This window comes from Heloderma suspectum, chromosome 4, assembly GCF_057233095.1.
Source record: "Heloderma suspectum isolate Gila_16-S chromosome 4, 16-S_ref, whole genome shotgun sequence".
Lineage (NCBI taxonomy): Eukaryota > Metazoa > Chordata > Lepidosauria > Squamata > Helodermatidae > Heloderma > Heloderma suspectum.
This window is the reverse complement of record NC_139461.1, coordinates 242,393,291-242,415,096: the sequence shown is the minus strand read 5'-3', so window position 1 is coordinate 242,415,096 and position 21,806 is coordinate 242,393,291. Positions and strand designations below refer to the sequence as shown.

Genomic DNA, 21,806 nt, shown 5'->3' with positions numbered 1-21,806 from the left:
CTTATATTGCAGATGGATAATGACCCAAAACATACAGCAAAAGCTACCCAAGAGTTTCTCAAGGCAAAGAAGTGGGATGTTCTTCAATGTCCAAGTCAGTCACCTGATTTCAGCCCAATAGAGCATGCTTTTCACTTACTGAAGACAAGACTGAAGGCAGAAAGACCCACAAAGAAGCAGCATCTGAAGGCAGCTGCAGTAAAGGCCTGGCAAAGCATCTCGAGGGAGGAAACTCAGCATTTGGTCATGTCCATGAGTTCCAGACTTCAGGCAGTCATTGACTGCAAAGGATTTTCATCCAGGTATTAAAGGTGGTCCTTACATTTGAAATGATGTTGGTTTGTTCCATTACTTATGAGCCACCAACGATGGGTGTGTGTGTATGCCACTGGCTGTCCTTCCTGAATGGTTAGTGCCCCACTTTTGTCACACCTCTTGAATTGCAGCTGAAAGTCCTGACTTCGCTCCCATCTGGGTGTGTTTCCTTTCAACTTCAATGTGGTGGTGTACAGAGGCCAACTGCCAAAACAGTTATCCTTGTTCCAATATTTCTGGCACTGACTGTAACTAAAAATGCTGAGTTTTTAAAATAAAATAGAATGAATCGAGGGCATGTGAACCCTGTAACAGTGTTAAAGCTAGACAATAACAATAAAAATAGTCATGCTTTACTATTTGTCCTTTCAGGACTATTACAAAACTGGAATCATTAATTGTCCTGATGGGATTTCTATTCCTGATCTCAGAGACACATGTGACTATCTTTGCATCAACTTTGACTTCAACACAATCAAGTGTCAGGATTTAAGTAAGTGCGACAAAACATAAAAGGGAGACATGTCAATGCTGTATCTATCAGGGCCATTCTGCTACAGATCCTGTTGTGGGGATGGCCTTTGAGACTTACAGTGCTAGGTCTGTAACTTCCAATTGTATGCAAAGGGCTCATGTGTGACTTGTTCCCTGTTAGGTGCATTATTGCATGAACTGTCTAATGATGGGGCTCACAAGCAGTTTGATTGCTATCTGGAAGAGCTCATCCTGCCTATAATGGTGGGTAGTGCCAAGAAAGGAGAACGTGAGTGTCACATTGTGGTATTAACTGATGACGACATTGTGGACTGGGATGAAGACTATCCACCACCGATGGGAGAGGAATACTCACAAAGTAAGTGACCTGCACTTAAAACAAAATCATTGTAGAAAATAGTTTTCAAAACAAATATATACTCCATGGTATACATAGTGCATTGTCTTATTAAAGATAGAAGAAGAAGAAACACCCAGGTGGGTGGATCACTTAAAACAAACAAATAATTTATATAACAGTCAGTGCTTCTTGTCTCACATTTTCAAAAGGTCTTGTTTTACTCCAGTATCTAATCAATGGACATGCGTTTTCCAAGGAATGTTCATTTTTATAAAGAAGGCACTTATTTTTGCTTTGTGCAAAGGCTGATTCCCAAGTGTTCCAGTGACCCATTTCCATTGCATTCCAGTGACCCAGTTCACACGTAACGACCAACTGGTTGGGGCTACACGGGAGTGAGTGGGCTGCCCGCTGCCCATTTGCTGCTTCCGCTTTGCATCTGATTTAGAAAACAACCCAGGAACATCCCATTCCTGGGTTGTTTGGTGTGACCTGAGAACCTGGAACTCTGGTTTGTTGGGGAGAAAACAACCCAGAGTTTTAACTCAGTATAGATTCCTGGGTTGTTTTCTAAACCAAATGCAAAGTGGAAGCAGCGACCAAGCAGCAGGCAATGCGCTCATTTGCTCCTGCGTGGCCCCAACAACCCACAGGTTCAGCAGCCCATGGGCTGATCTTACGTGCAGACCGCGTGCATGTCTGGTTATACACATAAACACCCTATTGACTGTGTGAAACTGTGCATGACTGATTATGAGCTTGTATGCTAAAGGCCTTCCAACACAATAACTTATTCATGCAGTAAATGTGCAGTTTTTGCTCGTATGTTGCTTGAGATCCAGACATCTTCCCTCATTGCAGGGAAATCATCTCTCTGAACAGCCATCTTTTGTCATGAGGAAAATGCGGTTCTTCCTGATGCAAGTTCATGCATTGCTGTTGCGAGTGCTTTGTGGAATGTGGCTGTGCAAGCATCACAGATATTTTTTGAATAGTACATGTGAAGTCACAAGTGACAAATAATACAGCTCTCCTCCTACCTGCCTACATCATTCACTGTCCCCTATAGCAGGACTTTGGGCTGGCTTAGACCCACAATCCAACACATAAAGGAGGCTTCAGACCATGTATTTCGGGGGTGGGGTGGGTGGGTGTCAAGCACATTTAACTCTGAGTTTGTTTATGGCAGCCTTCCCCAACCTAGTGCTCTCTAGATGTGTTGGATTACAAGTCCCATAATTCCCAACCAGCCTGGGAGTGAGATGTATCCTTTGTCACTCATGACTTCACACAAGACTCTTCTGCAGGCCTAAGACAATACAATATTTTAATTTAAACAAGCCTCCCCTGATTTGACCAGCCATGGTTTTTTTGGCATAATGTGATTTTAAATATTTTTATTATGCATTTTTATTCATTTTTCTCTATTTTTATTGTTCACTGCTCGAGAATCTTGTTAGGTACAGAGCGGTATTTAAAAACTTGTAAAATACTTCTTTTTCTTTTTTTTGTAATTAGGCACAGGGCAACAATCTGACTGGCTATTCTACCCATAATTATTTATAAAACGCAACACTTTCCATGCACGATTCTATTTTACAGTGTACACAATTCTGCATTTCCTCCTTTGAATTAGATAACTTTTATTGCCCATTCTCCCACTTTTTGCAAGAACTGTCAGCACTATTTTCTGTCCATTTTTGATTGAATACTTTTGATTGCCCATTAGTTTCAAGCTCTCATTTTTAAAAAAAAGTTATACTAGCTGCTGCTACTGTTAATATTGTCAGAAGATATGTTTTTGCAAATTATTAATTATGGCTTCTTTCCCCCACCCCAAAGTTCTGTATAGTTCAAAGCTCTACAGATTTTTCAAGTACATTGAGAATCGGGATGTTGCAAAAACTGTTTTGAAAGAACGTGGCCTGAAAAATATTCGAATTGGTATTGAAGGTAAGTATAGTATTTCCTAAATATTAATAACATTTTTAAAAGAAATCAACAGCAGTTTACTTGTTGTTGTTGTTTATTCGTTCAGTTGCTTCCGACTCTTCGTGACTTCATGGACCAGCCCACGCCAGAGCTTCCTGTCGGCCGTCGCCACCCCCAGCTCCCCCAAGGTCGAGTCCGTCACCTCCAGAATATCATCCATCCATCTTGCCCTTGGTCGGCCCCTCTTCCTTTTGCCTTCCACTTTCCCTAGCATCAGCATCTTGTCCAGGGTATCCTGTCTTCTCATGATGTGGCCAAAGTACTTCAGTTTTGCCTTTAATATCCTTCCCTCAAGTGAGCAGTCTGGCTTTATTTCCTGGAGTATGGACTGGTTTGATCTTCTTGCAGTCCAAGGCACTCTCAGAATTTTCCTCCAGCACCACAGTTCAAAAGCATCTATCTTCCTTCGCTCAGCCTTCCTTATGGTCCAGCTCTCGCAGCCATAGGTTACTACAGGGAACACCATTGCTTTAACTATGCGGACCTTTGTTGTCAGTGTGATGTCTCTGCTCTTCACTATTTTATCAAGAGTTGTCATTGCTGTCCTCCCAAGAAGTAAACGTCTTCTGATTTCCTGGCTGCAGTCAGCGTCTGCAGTAATCTTTGCGCCTAGAAAGACAAAGTCTGCCTCCACGTTTTCTCCCTCTATTTGCCAGTTATCAATCAAGCTGGTTGCCATAATCTTGGTTTTTTTGAGGTTTAACTGCAACCCAGCTTTTGCACTTTCTTCTTTCACCTTCGTCATGAGGTTCCTCAGCTCTTCCTCGCTTTCACCATCAAAGTGGTATCTTCTGCATATCGGAGATTGTTAATGTTTCTTCCAGCGATTTTAACTACAGCCTTGGCTTCATCAAGCCCAGCACATCGCGTGATGTGTTCTGCGTACAGGTTGAATAGGTAGGGTGAGAGTATACAATCCTGCCGTACTCCTTTCCCAATCTTAAACCAGTCCGTTGATCCGTGGTCTGTTCTTACCGTTGCCACTTGGTCGTTATACAGATTCCTCAGGAGGCAGACAAGATGACTTGGTATCCCCATACCATCAAGCACTTGCCACAATTTGTTATGATCCACACAGTCAAAGGCTTTAGAATAGTCAATAAAACAGAAATAGATGTTTTTCTGAAACTCCTTGGCTTTCTCCATTATCCAGCGGATATTGGCAATTTGGTCTCTAGTTCCTCTGCCTTTTCGAAACCCAGCTTGTACATCTGGCAATTCTCGTTCCATGAATTGCTGGAGTCTACCTTGCAAGATCTTGAGCATTACCTTACTGGCATGTGAAATAAGTCCCACTGTTCGATAGTTTGAACATTATTTGGTGCTTCCCTTTTTTGGAAGGGGGTATAAGTTGATCTTTTCCAATCTGTTGGCCATTCTTGTGTTTTCCAAATTTGCTGGCATATGGCATGCATCACCTTGACAGCATCATCTTGCAAGATATTAAACAGTTCCGCTGGGATACCATCATCTCCTGCTGCCTTGTTATTAGCAATGCTTCTTAAGGCCCATTCAACCTCACTCTTCAGGATATCTGGCTCTAGCTCACTGACCACACCGTCAAATCTATCCGCGATATTATTATCCTTCCTATACAGATCTTCCGTATATTCTTGCCACCTTTTCTTGATCTCTTCTGCTTCTGTTAGGTCCTTGCCATCTTTGTTTTTGATCATACCCATTTTTGCCTGGAATTTACCTCCAATGTTTCTAATTTTCTGGAAGAGGTCTCTTGTCCTTCCTATTGCATTATCTTCTTCAGCTTCTGCGCATTGCTTGTTTAAAAATAATTCCTTATTTCTTCTGGCTAACCTCTGGAATTTTGCATTTAATTGGGCATATCTCCCCCTATCACTGTTGCCTTTTGCTTTCCTTCTTTCTTGGGCTGCTTCCAGTGTCTCAGCAGACAGCCATCTTGCCTTCTTGGTTTTCTTTTTCTTTGGGACGTTTTTTGTTGCCACCTCCTGAACAATGTAGCGAACTTCTGTCCATAGTTCTTCCGGGACCCTATCTACTAAATCTAGTCCCTTAAATCTATTCTTCACCTCCACTGCATATTCATGAGGAATATTCGTGAGCTCATATCTAACTGATCTGTGGGTCTTCCCTATTCTCTTTCGTCTGATTCTAAATTGTGCAATAAGAAGTTCGCGGTCTGAACTACAATCAGCTCCAGGTCTTGTTTTTACCGACTGCATAGATGTCCACCACCTTTGGCTACAAAGGATGTAGTCAATCTGATTTTGGTGTCGACCGTCTGGTGAAGTCCATGTATAAAGTCATCTCTTAGGTTGTTGGAAGAGAGTGTTTGTTATGCACAGTGAGTTGTCTTGGCAAAATTCTATCAGCCTATGTCCTGCTTCATTTTGTTCTCCCAGTCCATGCTTGCCTGTAATTCCAGGTGTTGTTTGACTACCCACCTTAGCATTCCAGTCTCCTATAATGAAAATAACATCTTTTTTTGGCTTACTATCCAATAGGTGCTGCAGATCCTCATAGAACTGATCTAATTCTGCTTTTTCAGCATCTGTGGTTGGGGCGTATATTTGGATCACTGTGATGTTAAATGGTTTACCCTGAATTCGAACTGAGATCATTCTGTCATTTTTTGGATTGTATCCAAGCACTGCTTTAGCCACTTTATTATGAATTATGAAGGCTACTCCATTTCTTCTGTGGTCCTCTTGTCCACAGTAGTAGATCTGGTGGTCATTTGATGTGAAATGGCCCATTCCAGTCCATTTCAGTTCACTGACACCCAAAATGTCTATATTTAATCTTGACATCTCCCCAATAACCACATCCAATTTGCCCTGGCTCATAGATCTTACATTCCAGGTTCCTATGGTGTGTTGATCTTTAGAACATCGGATTCGTCGTTCACCACCAGCACCATCGGCTGCTAGCCGTCCTTTCGGCTTTGAGCTAGCTGCGTCGTCACATCTGGGGCTAGTTGAACTTATCCTCTGTTCCTCCCCAGTAGCATTTTGACCATCTTCCAACTTGGGAGTCCCATCTTCCGATGGTATACCGATATATCTCTGGTTGTACTGATCCATTTAGTTTTCATGGCAAGAATACTGGGGTGGGTTGCCATTTTCTTCCCCAGGGATCGTATTTAGTCTGACCTCTCTGCCATGACCTTCCCGTCTTGGGTGTCCCTTCATGGTTTAGCTCATGACATCATTGAGGTGCTCAAGCTCCAGCACCACGACAAGGTAACGATCTCCTTTGCTGAAGAGGAATTCAGCAAATTCCTCTTTGCTGAATTTTCCTTTTTAGAAGCTCCCTTTTACCGATTCTGCTGCTAGTTGGCTTTGTCAGTCCTATGTTCCAATTTTACTACTCTCTTAAACCAGAACCTTTGTCCTCCTTCTTAATATTACCAAATCACAGCAATCCAATTCCTGCTCTGTGATGTTATGCATAGGGAGCACTGAGCATTGCCTCCTTCTGAGCACTGCTGTCAAAGGCCCTGGAGTGAGCTGTGCTCCATTTGGGGGTGCTATTTTTCAGTTAGCTATGCTCCTCTGAGATTAATGGTGACTGCCAGACTTGGCTAGTAGATTATTTATTTCCACCATTCTATTAAAATAGGCTCAAGGCAGCTATCAAATAAAATATAGAAAATGTGGCAAAGTTATCATTAAACCATTAAGACTCATCAGTTAAAAAGACATCCAATAAAACACACACACACACACACACACACACGTCAGAAGAAAGAAAATAACAGCACCCACCAGATTAAAAGCCTAATTTGGCAGCAAATCAATTTAGGTGCCCAAAATTTGCCTCAGTACAAATGTCTTTGCCTGCTAGCCAAAGGATGACAGAGATGACACTAGAGATAAGTCCCAGTATTGGGAAAAAGGCAGGATATAAAAAAATATAATAAATAAATAATAAATATATGACACTAGCCTGGCCTCCCTTGGCAGGGACTTCTAAAGAGGGGGAGCAGCCACCAAAAAGGCCCTCTCTCGTATTCCTGTCAAGTATGCCTTTGCTAGTGGTGGGACCGAGAGAAGGACCTCTGCTGAAGATCTTAAAACCTAGGCAGACTCATATGGGAGAATGTGATTTTTCACGTAACCTGGTTGCAAGCCATATATCGCTTAGGGACAAACTAGTCATGGCAGGGCAGCCCCGTTCACATATAAAGTGTGGGTGGAGTCTATTCTTTACTTTAAAATGAGCACATGCAGCGGGGGAGGGGAGCAAAATCCACCCTTCTCTTCTGCCTTACCTCATTGCGCTCCATTGAAATGCTTTTTTCCTTACTCCAGCTCGCTTCTACTATCAAAGCTGGGCTGGAGAATACTGGCTGAAGTAGCAAGAGTGCAGCAAGATAAGATGGCGGAGGGATGGGTTTTGTCCCCCACTCCCATGTGCTCTTTGTCACGAAGCATAGATCCACATCCACCCCGCTTCATATGTAAATGAGGCAAACATGGATAAAATGCACATGGCTGACCTGTCGTGTCTAATTTGGCCCTTACTTTCCAAGCAGAGTTTTTTTGGCATGTCTGTCCCTGAGGGCAGCACTCTGCTTTTCCCCCCAAAGCCTTGAAGGTGATTCTTTCAGCCTGCTCAGATGGAGCTGGGTGGGAACTATGCATCCTCGACAAGTGTGTCAGTGTAGGCATCTCCTCCCTTCCACCACAAAGAAAGGAACCCCTGAAGCCTTGTCACATGGCTTAAAAGTAGTAGTTTGGCCAGTCCCGAAACTATCAGAGCTGGTCCAAGACATCTTGCTGACAGAGGCAAGGACCAGATGGCATCACCTGCTCCTTGTACGGAAGCTGACAGGACTGGTAGCTGAATCTGGGTTCCACACTGTACCCAAGGGCAGCAGGCTGGCTTAGTGGGGCACAGGGAAGGCCGTGTAACACACAGCTCTGTTTTCCAACACCTTGCCGCTGCTCCCTGTCCCCCCCAGCAGCTGCTCACTCTGCGCATTCTGCTGGCCCTCTATGTATACTTTTTGTTGCTGTGGGGGCAGGGAAAGAGTGAATTAACACTCTGTGGCACTTCTCCCTTCTTTACCACTAAAAATCAAGGGCCTTTCATGGCTCATTCTCTTTACTTTTGAGACTTGCTAGCCTTCATTTCAAAAGCTGGGGATTGAGAAAAATGTAAACTTATGTATTGTGAAAATGGCTTGTTTGTAACGTGGGGAGAGCATATCCATCTCTTCCTTAGAGGATCTACTGTATCAAGACCCATCAAGCCTTAAACAGCTTGAAACCAGGGTATTTGACAAACTACCTTTTCCCCCATGAACCTGCCTGGCTATTAAAATTGGCTTCAGAAGCCTTGCTCTGGGTCCCTCCACCTTCTGAAGTGAGGTGGATGGTGACTGGGAAAAGGGCCTTCTCTTTAGGGAATTCCCTCCCTAGAGTGGTTCTCCTCCTATTGGTATTTTCTCACACCTTTTAGTGGTTTTATGCTGGTATATTTGCTCTACTGTGATTTTATGTTTTTATTGTGATTTTTTATATTGTGGCTACTTTGAGACCCTTAGCTGAAGAGGGGCTAATAAATAAAATTATGTGTGTCTATAATTTAGATTCTGGAAATCCTTTTCAAGTGCAATCCTATGCACATTTAGACGGATAAAAGTCATGGCTGGCTGGCTGGCTGGGGAATGGTGGGAGTTGTAGGACATTTTTCTGTCTAAATACGCTTAAGATTGTGCCCTTAATTTTTTGAATAAGTAATAAGGCTGTTCACAGAGGCTGGAGTTGGCCCAAGAGGATAATGATGCCCAAATAACTGTGTTCCAGGTTACCCAACCTGTAAAGAGAAAGTGAAGAGGAGGCCTGGAGGGCGCTCAGAAGTCATTTATAACTATGTGCAACGCCCATTCATCCAGATGTCTTGGGAAAAGGAAGAAGGGAAGAGTCGCCATGTTGATTTCCAGTGTGTTAGAAGCAAATCTCTAACAAACCTAGTGGTCAGTGAAGATGTAGCAGAAGATCAGGAGGTTGTGCTACATCACCCTCCCCAGGTGGATGAACTTGACAGATTAAATGCACCATTTTCTCAGATGGATCCGCATGACCTACCAGAATAATACTTTGGTTAAGTGCAACGTTCTCTCAGATGGATTTGGTTGATCTGCTGGATCAGGACTAAATACCCAGGGCAGTCTACCGCCAGTCAGCCTCCAAGTGGATCTCTTACAAGCTCTTCCATTCTCACAGTTGCTCTGCTCTCTACGTACACTCTGTTCAAGCAGAGAAGATGGGTGTTATTAGATCTGCTGCTCAGGGCTCCCAAACATCCACCAAAGAGGATCTGGACTCTGGGGACTTGGTTTGAGACTGAGTTTATACCTCATCCTGTTGAAGAACAACAATAAATCTTCCCATTTATTGAACTGGAAGAAATACGGCGTAAATACATATGCAATTCTATATCAAAGCACAGTAGTGATTGCTCAGTTAAAAAAAGACTAAGTAGTACAGCATAAATGACTCCACAGTAGTTCAGTTGTTATCAGTGAGAACAAAAGACTGTGGGTTGGATCCAGATTGGCCATTTGGCCAACAGAAGGGCTCTTTCTGTTCATGGAGAACTCTGGGATCCAGTGAAGGCTCCTGGCTGGAGGAAACATGCAGGGAGGTTATCTTCACCAATTCCCCTTTCCTCCTGCAGCTTCCCATGTTCCCTCTTGCTGCTCCGGAGGATCCTCCAGCTCTCCAGAACAGCTTTCCAGGAGGCACGGGGGTGGGGGGGCTGCAAGGAGAAGGAAGAATCCCGAAGTTCACCTCCTGGCCTCTAGCCTCCACTGTGAGCGGAACACTAAATGCTACTCTGGATCCAACCCTATGGCTGTTTTCAGTGAGGTGGAATGCACCCACACAGTGACAATATATAATACAGGCCAGAGTTGTTCTTTATTTTCCAGTTCAGCAGCTCATATGCGAACTCCATAAATTGCTTCTTAATCTCAGGGAGCTGCTGAAAAGGAAATTAGAACTGTGGTACAGAGATGCACCCATCTCTTAGCCATGGTTTATACACAAGAAGACATGAGCTCAGCACATTGGGAACTTCTCCTGCAGAAGCCCATGTTAAATGTACAAAGCTGTATCCTAAAGAGATGGTACTGTTCAAGGAACCAGATGTCAGGCCGCATCTCAGAATGCTGCATTTTCAGCACAACTACTGTTGTCCTGAGCACAAAAGTTAAATTAGTGAATCCCATTACATCTCCTGGAATGTATAATTTGTGATATATGGACATGCAGACTAAGAAATACCTGTACTGACATGTTGCACCTATAACCTGCCCTCTCTTGTAAGAGTCCCATGTAGCAAGAATGCCTTAAAGCTACAGCAACTGCTAAATTCTGCTGGCTTTGTGGGCAATAAGGCAGGTGCTTTCTGCTAGTTAAAAACTGACTGCTTGATTCCCTCAAAAGGGCAACAGTAGCCCAAAGGCTTGTGGTGCAGATGTGTGTCGCATAAGCATTTTCCTGTTCCGATAGCGTAGCAGATGTGCAGGTGCGACTGTTTCAGGAGTCTGATGTTGCCAAAGGAAGCAGATTTATTACTGTGCTGCTTCTCCTTGCTTGTAAGAGAACACTGAACATTTGACTTGGCTTGGCAACAGCATGTTATAGGACTCCTCCTTCCCCAACCTGGTGCCCTTTCCAGATGTTTTGAACTATGACTCTCAGCATTCCTGGCATTGGCCATGCTGGTCAGAAACATCTCAGGGGCACCAGGTTGGGGAAAGGTGGCATAGGTCATGTGGGGAAACCACCCATTATCCTAGTATAGCCTTCCCCAACCTGGTTCCCCCCAGATGTTTTTGACTTCAGCTCCCATCAGCCACAGCCAGCATGTCCATTGGTCAGGAATGCTGGGAGCTGTAGGCCAAAACATCTGGAGGGCACTGGGTGGGGAGAGGCTGGCTTCATATAACAAATTTCCTATGTGGGGAAAACTGATAGATCTTTCATCACTGTGCTAGCTTTCCCTGTACAGGGAGATTTTTGATGGGTGGGCACAGGAAGCAAGCAGGTAGAGTCCAGTGGGAAACATACGAAGACTGTACTGCATGTTCTTTCTGGACAGCGGGAAATGTATGAAGATTGTACTGCTTGCTCTTTCTGGAGAATGGAGCTGACTCTAATATGGGTGCAAAAAGAGAGGTCACACTACAGTTCTGAACTGTACTTTTGCCAGTCTATAATTGCAAGCGGCTTTAAAAGCTGATGGTGCAGCTTTTAAAAGGTTCAACACTTATTTGATATACAGACATTCCAATGAAGAATCTTACTATGAAAGAAAGGAAATACACCCCTAAATAGTGTCTTGGCTTCTAGCAACTTGTGATTTTAGAAAAGGTAATGTAGCATTAGTTTACAACCATCACCAACCACAATTAATTACAAATATACTTTTTAAAATCAGTGCATGCAAGCAGCTCTAGCTTGCAGTCTCAGGACAAATGTAGGACTGGTTGCCTTCTGTTTAGGCTCACAATGTAGAAATCAAGCCACCTGATTCTGCAATATATAGATGGTTTTGTCGTCAGAAAAAGCAACTTAGTACTTCCCGGAAAAGAACTGCCCAAGCCAGTATTATCTTCAATGAGCTCATGGTCTGTCTGTCCATTCAACCTTTGATTAATCTTTCCAGTTTTATTGCTAAGATTAACGGACCTTAGTATCAGCACACTACTGTAGAAAAAGTAGACTTACAGTGCAATCCTATACATGTTTACTTAGAAGCAGGGCGAGCAGTGTTCAATGAGGCTTCCTCTCAGGGAAGTATGCATAGGATTCCAGCCTTAGAACTACTTAAAGTTGCTTTTAATGGAAAAGCCAGCTATTTGGTAATATTCAGACCTAGCTGTTATTTTATTTCATCATCCATTGACCTTTTCACAAAAGTGCCTACAGAAAGGTTTTTCAAAGGCATGCAGAGGGGCCACTTCTGCTGTCAAGCAAGGTGAGGTGGTCTGTAATCCCTTTGTTCTTTTTGAGGGTATCCTGCTGACTATGTCCACTAGGATGACAAAAGCACTTACAGGCAGGCATAACCATTTAATGCAGCAAACAAACAAAAATACGTATGAACACTTCTAGGACTCAGTTCAAAGTTGAAACCAAATTGGGGTAAGCACAGTATCCTAACCTAACAAAGTGTGCAAGTCTCACCCAAGTGAGACGCGCCATCATACACAAATTAAACATTTACTTAAAGGCTAATCACCAATACAAAGTTAAGTCTGTTTTAAAACTGGCTTGACACGTTTTTCCTTTGCAGAAACTAGTTTTGTGGGGATAATGAGAATTGTTGATAAGATCTGTAACTGAACCTAGAGGAAGCTATGAATGTTCAGTATAGTTTAAGGAAGAAAAAATTACATGGTAACAGTGTTTGCCACAGCTACACTGGTGTTTCGAGGAGCACCTGCATGGAAGTCAGGTATGTCACTAAACAGAGATTCATGTTGAGAAGTCCCAGGTGACTATATTACATTTGCTGCCGCAGATACTAGCGTATGCACAGCAAACATAATAGGTTAGGTCCTGATTTAGTCATACTTTAGGTTAAAATCAATACCCATTAAAGTAATGGGTAACTATATCTGGATCCAATCCAACAGCCACATAAAATATAAAGCAGCTCTTAAAATAGGGTTCTGAGAACAACTTTTGAATGCTTCAACATGAGGCACCACGGTGAACTGAGGAGCACTCATTCCAAATAAAGCCAAGACGACGGGTAGATTGAGAGCACCTTTGCAGGATTAAACTTTTCTAATTTAGCTGAGATAAGCATGCAGAGATGCAGCGCATATGCTTCAAAAGTTATTCACATATATGTTGCTTTCCCAAAGAAATACAACATGTTTATTTGTGATGCAAGAAAGTTTTTTTTAACATAACAAAATGTACTGGAGTTTGGGTAATGGAAGATTTCTGTGAAGGGATTACATCACAGCTGTACTTCCTCCATTATCTGCCATTAAAGTACAAATACAAGTTCCACATTTTATATTTAGTTCAGTATTCAGTGTTTACGAGGGTAGTTCCTGTAGGTATAGTTTCTGCAAATGTTTACATGCTATTTCATTGTGTTTAAAATGCTTTTTATCTGAACTTTTTGTGCTTCTCATGTATTTCCTGTGTCTTCTGATGCCTGCTCAGCCACAACAAAGCGGGCTAGCATCAAGGAAATAGGCAGAAAATTGAATCTTCTTAAGAACCGTGTAGCACATTGACCCCAGGCCTCACCCCCCACCCATGTGCACACACTGTAGAAACAGTCTATACCCACATCCCATTTTGCGGGGTACAGCTAGTGCCCCACTAATTTTATGATGTGTGAAGCAGCCCTGGGGATGTTTTATGTTATATCAAAGTTTGCATACTACAAGGCAAACATCATGAATCCACTTGTTCTCAAGTTCAACAAAATGTTTCTGGCACTGTCAAAGCTAGAGACAGGATTTATGTACGCTTTCCAATCTTCCCCCAATCATCCAGTACCCTAGATCACTTTTCCTCCTGCCTCCCCTGTTGGACTATGTAAGGTTTGGTTTGAGGTTTTTTGCAAGAAGTTAAATTCAACTGGAATAAGTGAACTTGTCCATTATTTATTCTAGTTGCACCTAATCAAGATACTTAGCAAATGCATCTTGACACACACTTAAATGTTTACTTCAGTGTAATCTGTAGATATGTATTTTTTTCCATTCAAAGAGCCTACAGAACATTAGCAAAACTACATTTATTGAAGAGGAATTTAAACAACTCAGAATGCAAAGATCGTTCCCTAAGAGTTGGTCTTCACACAAAACCCAAGAATCACATACAAAGTATACCAAATTGTACATTGCAATTAGTAACAGCTGTATGCAGATACAAAATAATGTTTACCTGCCGAAATAAGGCAGAACCCAGGCACATTGGTTAATCAGTACCTAAGTGCAATACTCTGCTAGGAATCACACACAACTGGCAGTACTATATTTCTTTCAGACAGGACATTTATTTTCTCCTGTACTCACACATGCCAAAATTCATAATTTTGCAGCTTTGGGGGTATGCAGAAAACAGCAAAATGTATAAATGTATCTTACTTGCAGAACTAGTAAGCTGTGTAACTGCTTGGCTACTAGATCTAAAACTGTTGTCAAAGAATGAAGGGTGCCATCCTACTAAAATAGTGATCTTTTCTCAAGAATTTACTATGGGTTGGTGCAGGGTGATAGTGCCAGCAGTATGAGATTGGGAGCCAACTGTGGATTATGCACTCCCATCTGAATTGTGGTTAAGCATTTACATTGACAGTAATGGCAATTAAGGCTTATCAGGGTTCCTGTTTAACTAAAACTTAAATAATGGTTTCAAATCCTAGTTAAATGGGAACCTTAGCTCACCTTAAGGTCAGTACCAATGTTATGCTTAACTGTGGTTAAGATGGGAAGGGGAAGTTTACTGCAGGGATGATCATATGGACTACTCCCTTAATTGCAGCTAAGAGAACCAACATTACATTTGAAAATATATGCTCTGTTTGGTGAATACCCCGCTTTAGTGTTCTTAAGAAAAAAGCCATAGAAATCCAAATTATAATGCTTCTAATGTGAGGGAAAAATGGCTGGGGGTTTTGTTTGCTTTTTTATTTAAAGAAAACAGATCATGGATTTCCAATTACATAAATCTAATTTCCACAAGCTGTTGATGTATACTGTGTTTGTTTGTGAGTAGCCTCTACTCATCACAGTGTTCTCTGAAGAGTCAACTGTGATTTTGGCTGCTGCTGAGACTCCTGGACTCCGGATTAGATTCTTGTTTGCAACTATATGCCAACTGATTCTTACTACAACACAAAGGAAATCTTCCAGGAATTCCTAATGGTAAAAGAAAATTACCTCTTATATTGTCATTCAATTTACTCACAAAAATACAATGCTTGTGCTCAAAAGTCTGTCATAGTGTGGCACAGGAGATGCTTTGCTATATGGTCATAATGCAGAAACAGCTTGAGGTGGTATGCAACAATGTTTTCTTCCCTTTTGTGCAAGTTGTTGGCTTGGCAGCTCTCTAAGCAATTGGGTTATCATGAGGTCTTCTACAACTTTTTCTTTAAGGCTTTCTAAGCACCAGTTATGTATGCTACATATTTTCAATATTCAGCAAGCACCAGAAATTTAACTTTAAGCCCATCATTATATAGCAAGTAAGCAAAACTCTAGCCGCACCTCAGGTGGGGCACGTCATTGGAGTACAGTAAGAAGTATAAACCAGGCACAGAGGGTATGTGAAAGCAGGAACAAGAGTTACTCCCTTGTAGCCCCTCTCTAAATGTATTTCTTGGACAAAGCTTAAATGCAAAATATTTCATTAGCTTCCTTCTTACTGAAGCTTCTGTGTAGCTCTTTATCTAGAAAACTGGTTATGTTATGTGGCAGGATCGCTCAGGATTTAGGGGAGTACCAACATAGACAGCAAAAACGTATAGCAATAATGATGGGCAAAAGGGACACACACATACATTTTAGACTAGCATGTAAGACCACTTTATCTGGGGGGCACATTGGACACTGCACCTCAGAGAACATGTCATTCTATATGGTACAATGGCTACTAAAACAGCTTTCAGTTATTCTGAGAAAACAGTCCCACAGACTCCAGTGGGATAAGGACTGAATCAAATATCATTTAACTACTTCAGTGAGAATGGCTAACGGATCTGTCACTGAGATACCACTGCAGGCTTTATCAGATCTTCTAAAGACAGAGACTACAATGCTCCTTGACAAGTGCCTCCTAAATTGCTACAACTGAATCCTGGTCCCTAAATCTGATCTGAGAACTAAGCACTTCAGCTGCTTTTAGCCTACTTGTTCATCAATAAATAAAACTGCCAGAACACATTACTAAAGGAAAGCTTCACTTTTTTTTTTTTTTACACTAAACCACCCGATAAATCTCCTGGTGTATCTGGAATGTCCCAAAACATAAGCTTAGGCCTCAACCTTTAGCTTTCCTTTTCTTTTTTTGGTTCTAGACGCACTACGTTTCTTCCTATACAACTACCCGCTCTGACATCTAGAGCTATTACATGCATAGGACAGCACGTGGCAATTGTGAATAAGATACAGAGGGAGCAATCCTATGGCCGCTAGACAGCAGCTAGAAGGCCATAGGATATCTGGTTTTCCGGGAACCGACCTCGGAACCCGCACTCTGAGGTCGGTTTCCCGAAAGCCGACCTCCCCTCACTTCCACCCTCCCTCAGAGGCAGCGCAGAACAGCCCCGTGCACCACGCTCGCAAGAGGAGTGTGGAGCAGCTGAAAAGGGGCGTTCCCGAAGGCTGTTCCGGGGCAGGAAGTGGGGAAATGCCTATACAACACATCCACAGCCTCCTGCCCTGCTCTGTCCTCCCATGGCTAAACAGCCACAATTGGCTGTCTAAGCCGAAAATGCAGGGCAGGAGAAGCGCAGAGGGAATGATCCCCTCCGTGCGTCTCCTGCCCTGCAGTGGATAGGCAGTCACCTCCGAGTTCAGAGGCAGCCGCCTATCTGAATAGGATTGCGCCCTAAGTTATGGCAGTCTCCTGTAATTACAAAGACTGGGAGGGCAGGGGTTCACCTGGACTATCTGAATGACATTAAAGTAGGATCAACGCCATCTAACGGCACAAGCAAAGTCCAGAGTGTGGAACTACACCACAAAGAAAATTTGAACAATCAAGTTTAATTAAAATAATCCCATTACGCTAGGAGATTGCTACAGGAAGTATTGTGAAGGCACTTACGGGCTCTCAGCCTCCACACTTCAGAAGGTTGAAGCACCAAAGTATCTTACACCATTAACTAAAACCTTAGACGTTACCATTCTCTGCCTGAAGCAACTTCCTGGCTTTGATTAATGGAAGATGGAGGGAAGTCCTCTTCCCAATCTACTACCAAATTTACAAGGACAGGCCTCCCTACAGGATTAGTGAGGGTGTGCTAACACTGTTATTACCAGTGATCTGCTTTTTACCAGGCAGATAAAATATTAGTTAGATAAAATAAATGTTATAAGAAATCACCCCCAGAGCACTTGAAATTACTTATAAAAAGCATAATGTTCCACAAATCTGAAATTTAGAAAAAAGCTTAATACTTTTAGTACCAAAAGTAAAGTGCAGCAGGTTTTGAGGCTATTGTTGGGTTGAAAAGATGCTAGCCAAAAAGCTTTTGAAGTATAAAACATTAGAGTGACCTTTAAGGCAATATAGGTTTTGCCCTCCTGTGGGAAAAGTTACTGAGAGTTTGGTCTACTTCATACTACTTATTGCTCCATTTCCTCTATAATACCTTAGCCCTTAGAACAGTGCTGTACCTTCACACAGCACTACTAAGACAGAACACATAAAAACACAATTATGCTATGCTTTGCCACATTACTAAGTAAAAGCTTGCTCTTTCCTCCCTGTTGATAAAATAACAGTCTTAAGAATTTTAACTAAAGCCAGAAGGACCTATATCCACAATAAAATCTGCAAAGGCAGACAGCAAGTGCAGTCTGTGGAAGTTTTCCATAGATAAATCCGTTGTAATGTAAACACATTGCGTAAGATGTTATCCTTCACTCTTCAAGAGTTCACAGCCCTCAGGTACAGTTTTTGAAGCATAGAAGAAAACTTGTGTCGACAAGCAAGAATGGAAGTCCAGGAATAGTTCCACCATGAGCCACTACTTTCCTGCTTTCATGTAGGATGGTATTGCCCCTCGAGCTGTCAGGCCTTCAAAACGCTTGTAGGTATAATTGATGAAGACCCAGTCTTTATTCTTGTAGTCTGTCTCTGGATGGTTACTTGTGGTCACTGATGAAAAGAAGCATATAAAGTTAGATATCAACTAAACAGCTTAACTTCCCTATCAAGAATATTCTACAATTGCTCAATGCGAAAATCCTGTACTCCAGTTAGATCCTTCAGTTTAATTCCAAGGTACACTGTTGCAGTTAGAAGCACGTTAGAGACAGCCACATATACATTGTCCTTATGGCATTAAAGGCCATGGATGACATCAAGTCTAACATATAAAGATGCACGTTAATAAAACACTAAACCCAGAAAAGTAGTTTCCTCACAAAAATATTTTCATGCGTTTTGCGAGGTTGCTTTGGGGTAAAATAAACCTTTGACAATTTCATGTCACTTTCACAAACTTTTCCTGCTTTGTATTATCAGAAAAGGCATTACAAAACAAGGAATCAGCAAGGAGAGAAATGATTTAAAGAGATCACAAGCAAAAAAGAGCCCAAAATTGGGTCACAAGACACTTTGGCCACAATCCAATAGAGTTTACTTTTGCTTAAATCACCAGGTTGGATCTAGAGAAAAGCAAGTTAACAGGGCTGGCGGAAGCAGACATATCTATTCCTCCCCACTCACCCCCCATGCCCCAGCTGCCAAAAAAGATTCCCCTTCCAAGAGTCAAGGGACCCTTGCTGAATGGGGTGGGCTATGGCAGGAAGGCTGAGGGGAAGGGGTCCCTAAAAATCAGGACAAGGCAAGTTCATAATCAGCAAATGAGCTTCTGCCAGCCTTGTTGAATGCACATTTCTTTGGATCAAACCCATCAAAAGCAGGCTTAAATACATACTTAACTGCATTGGATTTTGGCCTGTGTGTAGCTCTAAAGTAGACAAAGACCTCTCCTGCAAACCCTCCCACCAAGTCAAGCTTGAATTTAGTGCGAGTGCGAGCATGAGGATGTGCAGAACTAGGCCTGCTGTTGGTTAAGGTCTATTTTCTATGAAATTGATAATTCTTGAGAAAGGAGTGAACGCTAAAGCCCCGTATAAAAATGAAATCAAAAAGACAAAGAGAAAGGATTTACCTGCTGGTTTAAGGATATCTGATTCTGGAAATTCATCGAAGTTTGATGTATCATCGATACTTTTGATTTCGATGGATATTGCAGCTGGTCTCTCCCTGATAAAAATCAGTCTTTGTTAGACTTTATGGTGCAAGATTTATTGGGCTAGAAAACTAAACGAAGTGAGTGTTCTAGAATAAAATATTGTACCTGATATGCTCCCAATCAACCCCTTCAAAAAAGTGGTTTGTTTTAATTTCTTCAACACCTGGGGCACCAATTCGGTGTTCCCATTCACAGCAGAATCTGCAGAGAAAAAGATTCAGCATGGAGAGTTCAAAAGCAGGAAAATAATATACACCATAGGAAATAATAATATACAGCACTGAATGGAAAAGGGAATTTCTGCCAGTACAGAGCAGGGATGGGAAACATGTGGCCCTCTAGATGTTTTGGATTGCAACTCCCATCATCCCAAGGCATCAGCTATGCTGGCTAGGGCTGATGGGAGTTGCAATCCAGCAACATTTTGAGGGGCAGATGTTTCCCATCGCTGATACAAAGGAACACTTAATTCCAAGTACATGGAATTGTTTACAGGCCAAGCCTCCATACCTTGAAAAAAAACCCTGTAATAAATGTTGGCATAGAGTTACTGGGATTGTTGTTTAATCATTGTGTCAAGTACCCTATTGACTAAGATCACAGCCAAACTGGGGAAAGGGACAGGAACTCAACCACTCTTCATCCAGAAGACTGGAACTATTTCAAGAGCTTTGATTATTTTTTAGGCACCTGAAGCATAAAGGATCATTTTCCCCACTCCCAAGTCCTCTGTGCCTTACAGAGAAGTCATCAGACAGTGTAGAATTCTTTCTGTTGGGCTTTCAGGTATGTCAAATTGTGCTAGTCTCTTGCACTTCTAGGAAGTGCAATACACAAAGTGAGAACACCTCCACCACCAAGCATTTCCAGTGCACAGAAAACTAGGAACAGGTGCAAATTCTCTCCATAAAACTGGGCTTTCGGGAAGGCTTGAAGCGGCATGCTTCTGTGCTGAACTTCGTAGGAGGCTCAATGTAAAGGAGAATAGCCATTCACTCCTCAAATCATCCGCAAGATACAGAAAACGTGAGGGAAGAATGTCTCACTTCATGCAGTTGGCCAGGAAAGGTGGAGGCAGCACAAGAAAAGTTCAAGCTGCTTCCAATGTTCCTGGAAGCTCACAGTAAGAACATAAGAGCCACGCTGAATCAGACTCTCAGAACCACCGTCTATATCTTTGAGAAATCATGGAGGACGGGTGACGTGCCAGATGACTGGAGGAGGGCTAAAGTGCCAGATGACTGGAGGAGGGCTAAAGTGCCAGATGACTGGAGGAGGGCTAAAGTGCCAGATGACTGGAGGAGGGCTAAAGTGCCAGATGACTGGAGGAGGGCTAAAGCTGTCCCTGTCTTCAAAAAGGAGGAACCTGGGAACCACAGACCAATCAATCTGACAACAATCCCTGGGAAAATTCTGGAGCAGGTGATAAAGCAATCCACCTGTCAGCACCTTGAAAACAATGCCGTGATTACTCGAAGCCAACATGGATTTGTCAAGAACAAGTCCTGCCAGATGAATCTGATCTCATTTTTTGATCAGGTAACCTCCCTTGTGGACTGTGGGAATGCTGTGGACATAATACACACCAATTTCAGCAGCTTTTGACGAAGTGCCCCATGATATCCTGATTAGCAAGCTAGCTAAAAGTGGGCTAAATTAAACAACTATCAGGTGGATCCACAGTTGGCTACAGAATCGGACTCAGACTGCTTATCGATGGGATCTTCTCAAACTGGGGAGAGGTAAGGAGTGGGGTACCGCAGGGCTCAGTCCTGGGCCCAGTGCTCTTCAACATTTTTATTAACGTCTTGGATGAGGAGGTGCAGGGAATGCTGATCAGATTTGCAGATGACACAAAATTGGGCGGGATAGTTAATACTTTGGAAGACAGAAACAAAATTCAAAGTGATCTGGATAGACTGGAGTGCTGGGCAGAAAACAACAGAATGACATTTAATAGGGATAAATGCCAAGTTCTGCACCTAGGAAAAAGAAACCAAATGCACAGTTACAAGATGGGCGATACTTGGCTCAACAATACTACAAGAAAGAATCTTGGAATTATTGTAGATCACAAGCTGAATATGAGCCAATGATGTGATGTGGCTGCAAAAAAGGCAAATGCTATTTGGGCTGCATTAGTAGAAGCATAGCTTCCAAATCATGTGACATACTAGTTCCCCTCTACTCAGCACTGGTTAGGCCTCATTTGAGTACTGCGTCCAGTTCTGGGCACCACAGTTTAAAAAGGATGCAGACAAACTGGAGAGGGTTCAGAGGAGGACAATGGAGATGATCAGGGGACTGGAAACAAAGACTTATGAGGAGAGACTGAAAAAACTGGGCATGTTTAGCCTTGAGAAGAGAAGACTGAGGGGAGAGATGATAGCGCTCTTCAAGTACTTGAAAGGTTGTCGCAGAGAGGAAGGACAGGATCTCTTCTCCATCATCCCAGAGTACAGGACATGTAATAATGGCCTCAAGTTACAGGAAGCCAGATTCCGGCTGAACATCAGGAGAAACTTCCTGACTGTTAGAGCAATACGACAATGGAACCAATTACCTAGGGAGGTGGTGGGCTCTCCCACACTGGAGGCCTTGAAGATGAAGCTGGACAGCCATCTGTCAGGGATGCTTTGACTTGGATTCCTGCACTGAGCAGGGGATTGGACTCGATGGTCTTATAGGCTCCTTCCAACCTTACTAT

The 21,806-nt window shown here is 42.6% G+C and overlaps 2 protein-coding genes across 12 annotated transcripts in view; one reads left to right on the top strand and one right to left on the bottom strand.

Moving 5' to 3' along the window:
- KCTD20 (potassium channel tetramerization domain containing 20) overlaps nt 1-14,757 on the top strand; it is a 36,635-nt gene extending 21,878 nt beyond the window's left edge. For 6 of the 9 annotated variants that reach the window (XM_084852974.1, XM_084852970.1, XM_084852968.1 and 3 more), the window contains exons 5-8: nt 688-808; nt 971-1,168; nt 2,993-3,103; nt 8,932-14,757. In XM_084852974.1, the coding sequence (XP_084709100.1) occupies nt 688-808; nt 971-1,168; nt 2,993-3,103; nt 8,932-9,221 (720 nt within the window). In that variant the 3' untranslated portion in view covers nt 9,222-14,757. The remainder of the gene's footprint in view (nt 1-687; nt 809-970; nt 1,169-2,992; nt 3,104-8,931) is intronic. The other 3 variants (XR_014790609.1, XR_014790610.1, XR_014790608.1) reach the window with 1 other exon arrangement.
- STK38 (serine/threonine kinase 38) overlaps nt 12,085-21,806 on the bottom strand; it is a 33,333-nt gene continuing 23,611 nt past the window's right edge. For all 3 annotated transcript variants that reach the window (XM_084852965.1, XM_084852966.1, XM_084852967.1), the window contains exons 12-14: nt 19,205-19,300; nt 19,016-19,110; nt 12,085-17,994 (exon numbers count right to left, since the gene is read on the bottom strand). In XM_084852965.1, the coding sequence (XP_084709091.1) occupies nt 17,864-17,994; nt 19,016-19,110; nt 19,205-19,300 (322 nt within the window). In that variant the 3' untranslated portion in view covers nt 12,085-17,863. The remainder of the gene's footprint in view (nt 17,995-19,015; nt 19,111-19,204; nt 19,301-21,806) is intronic.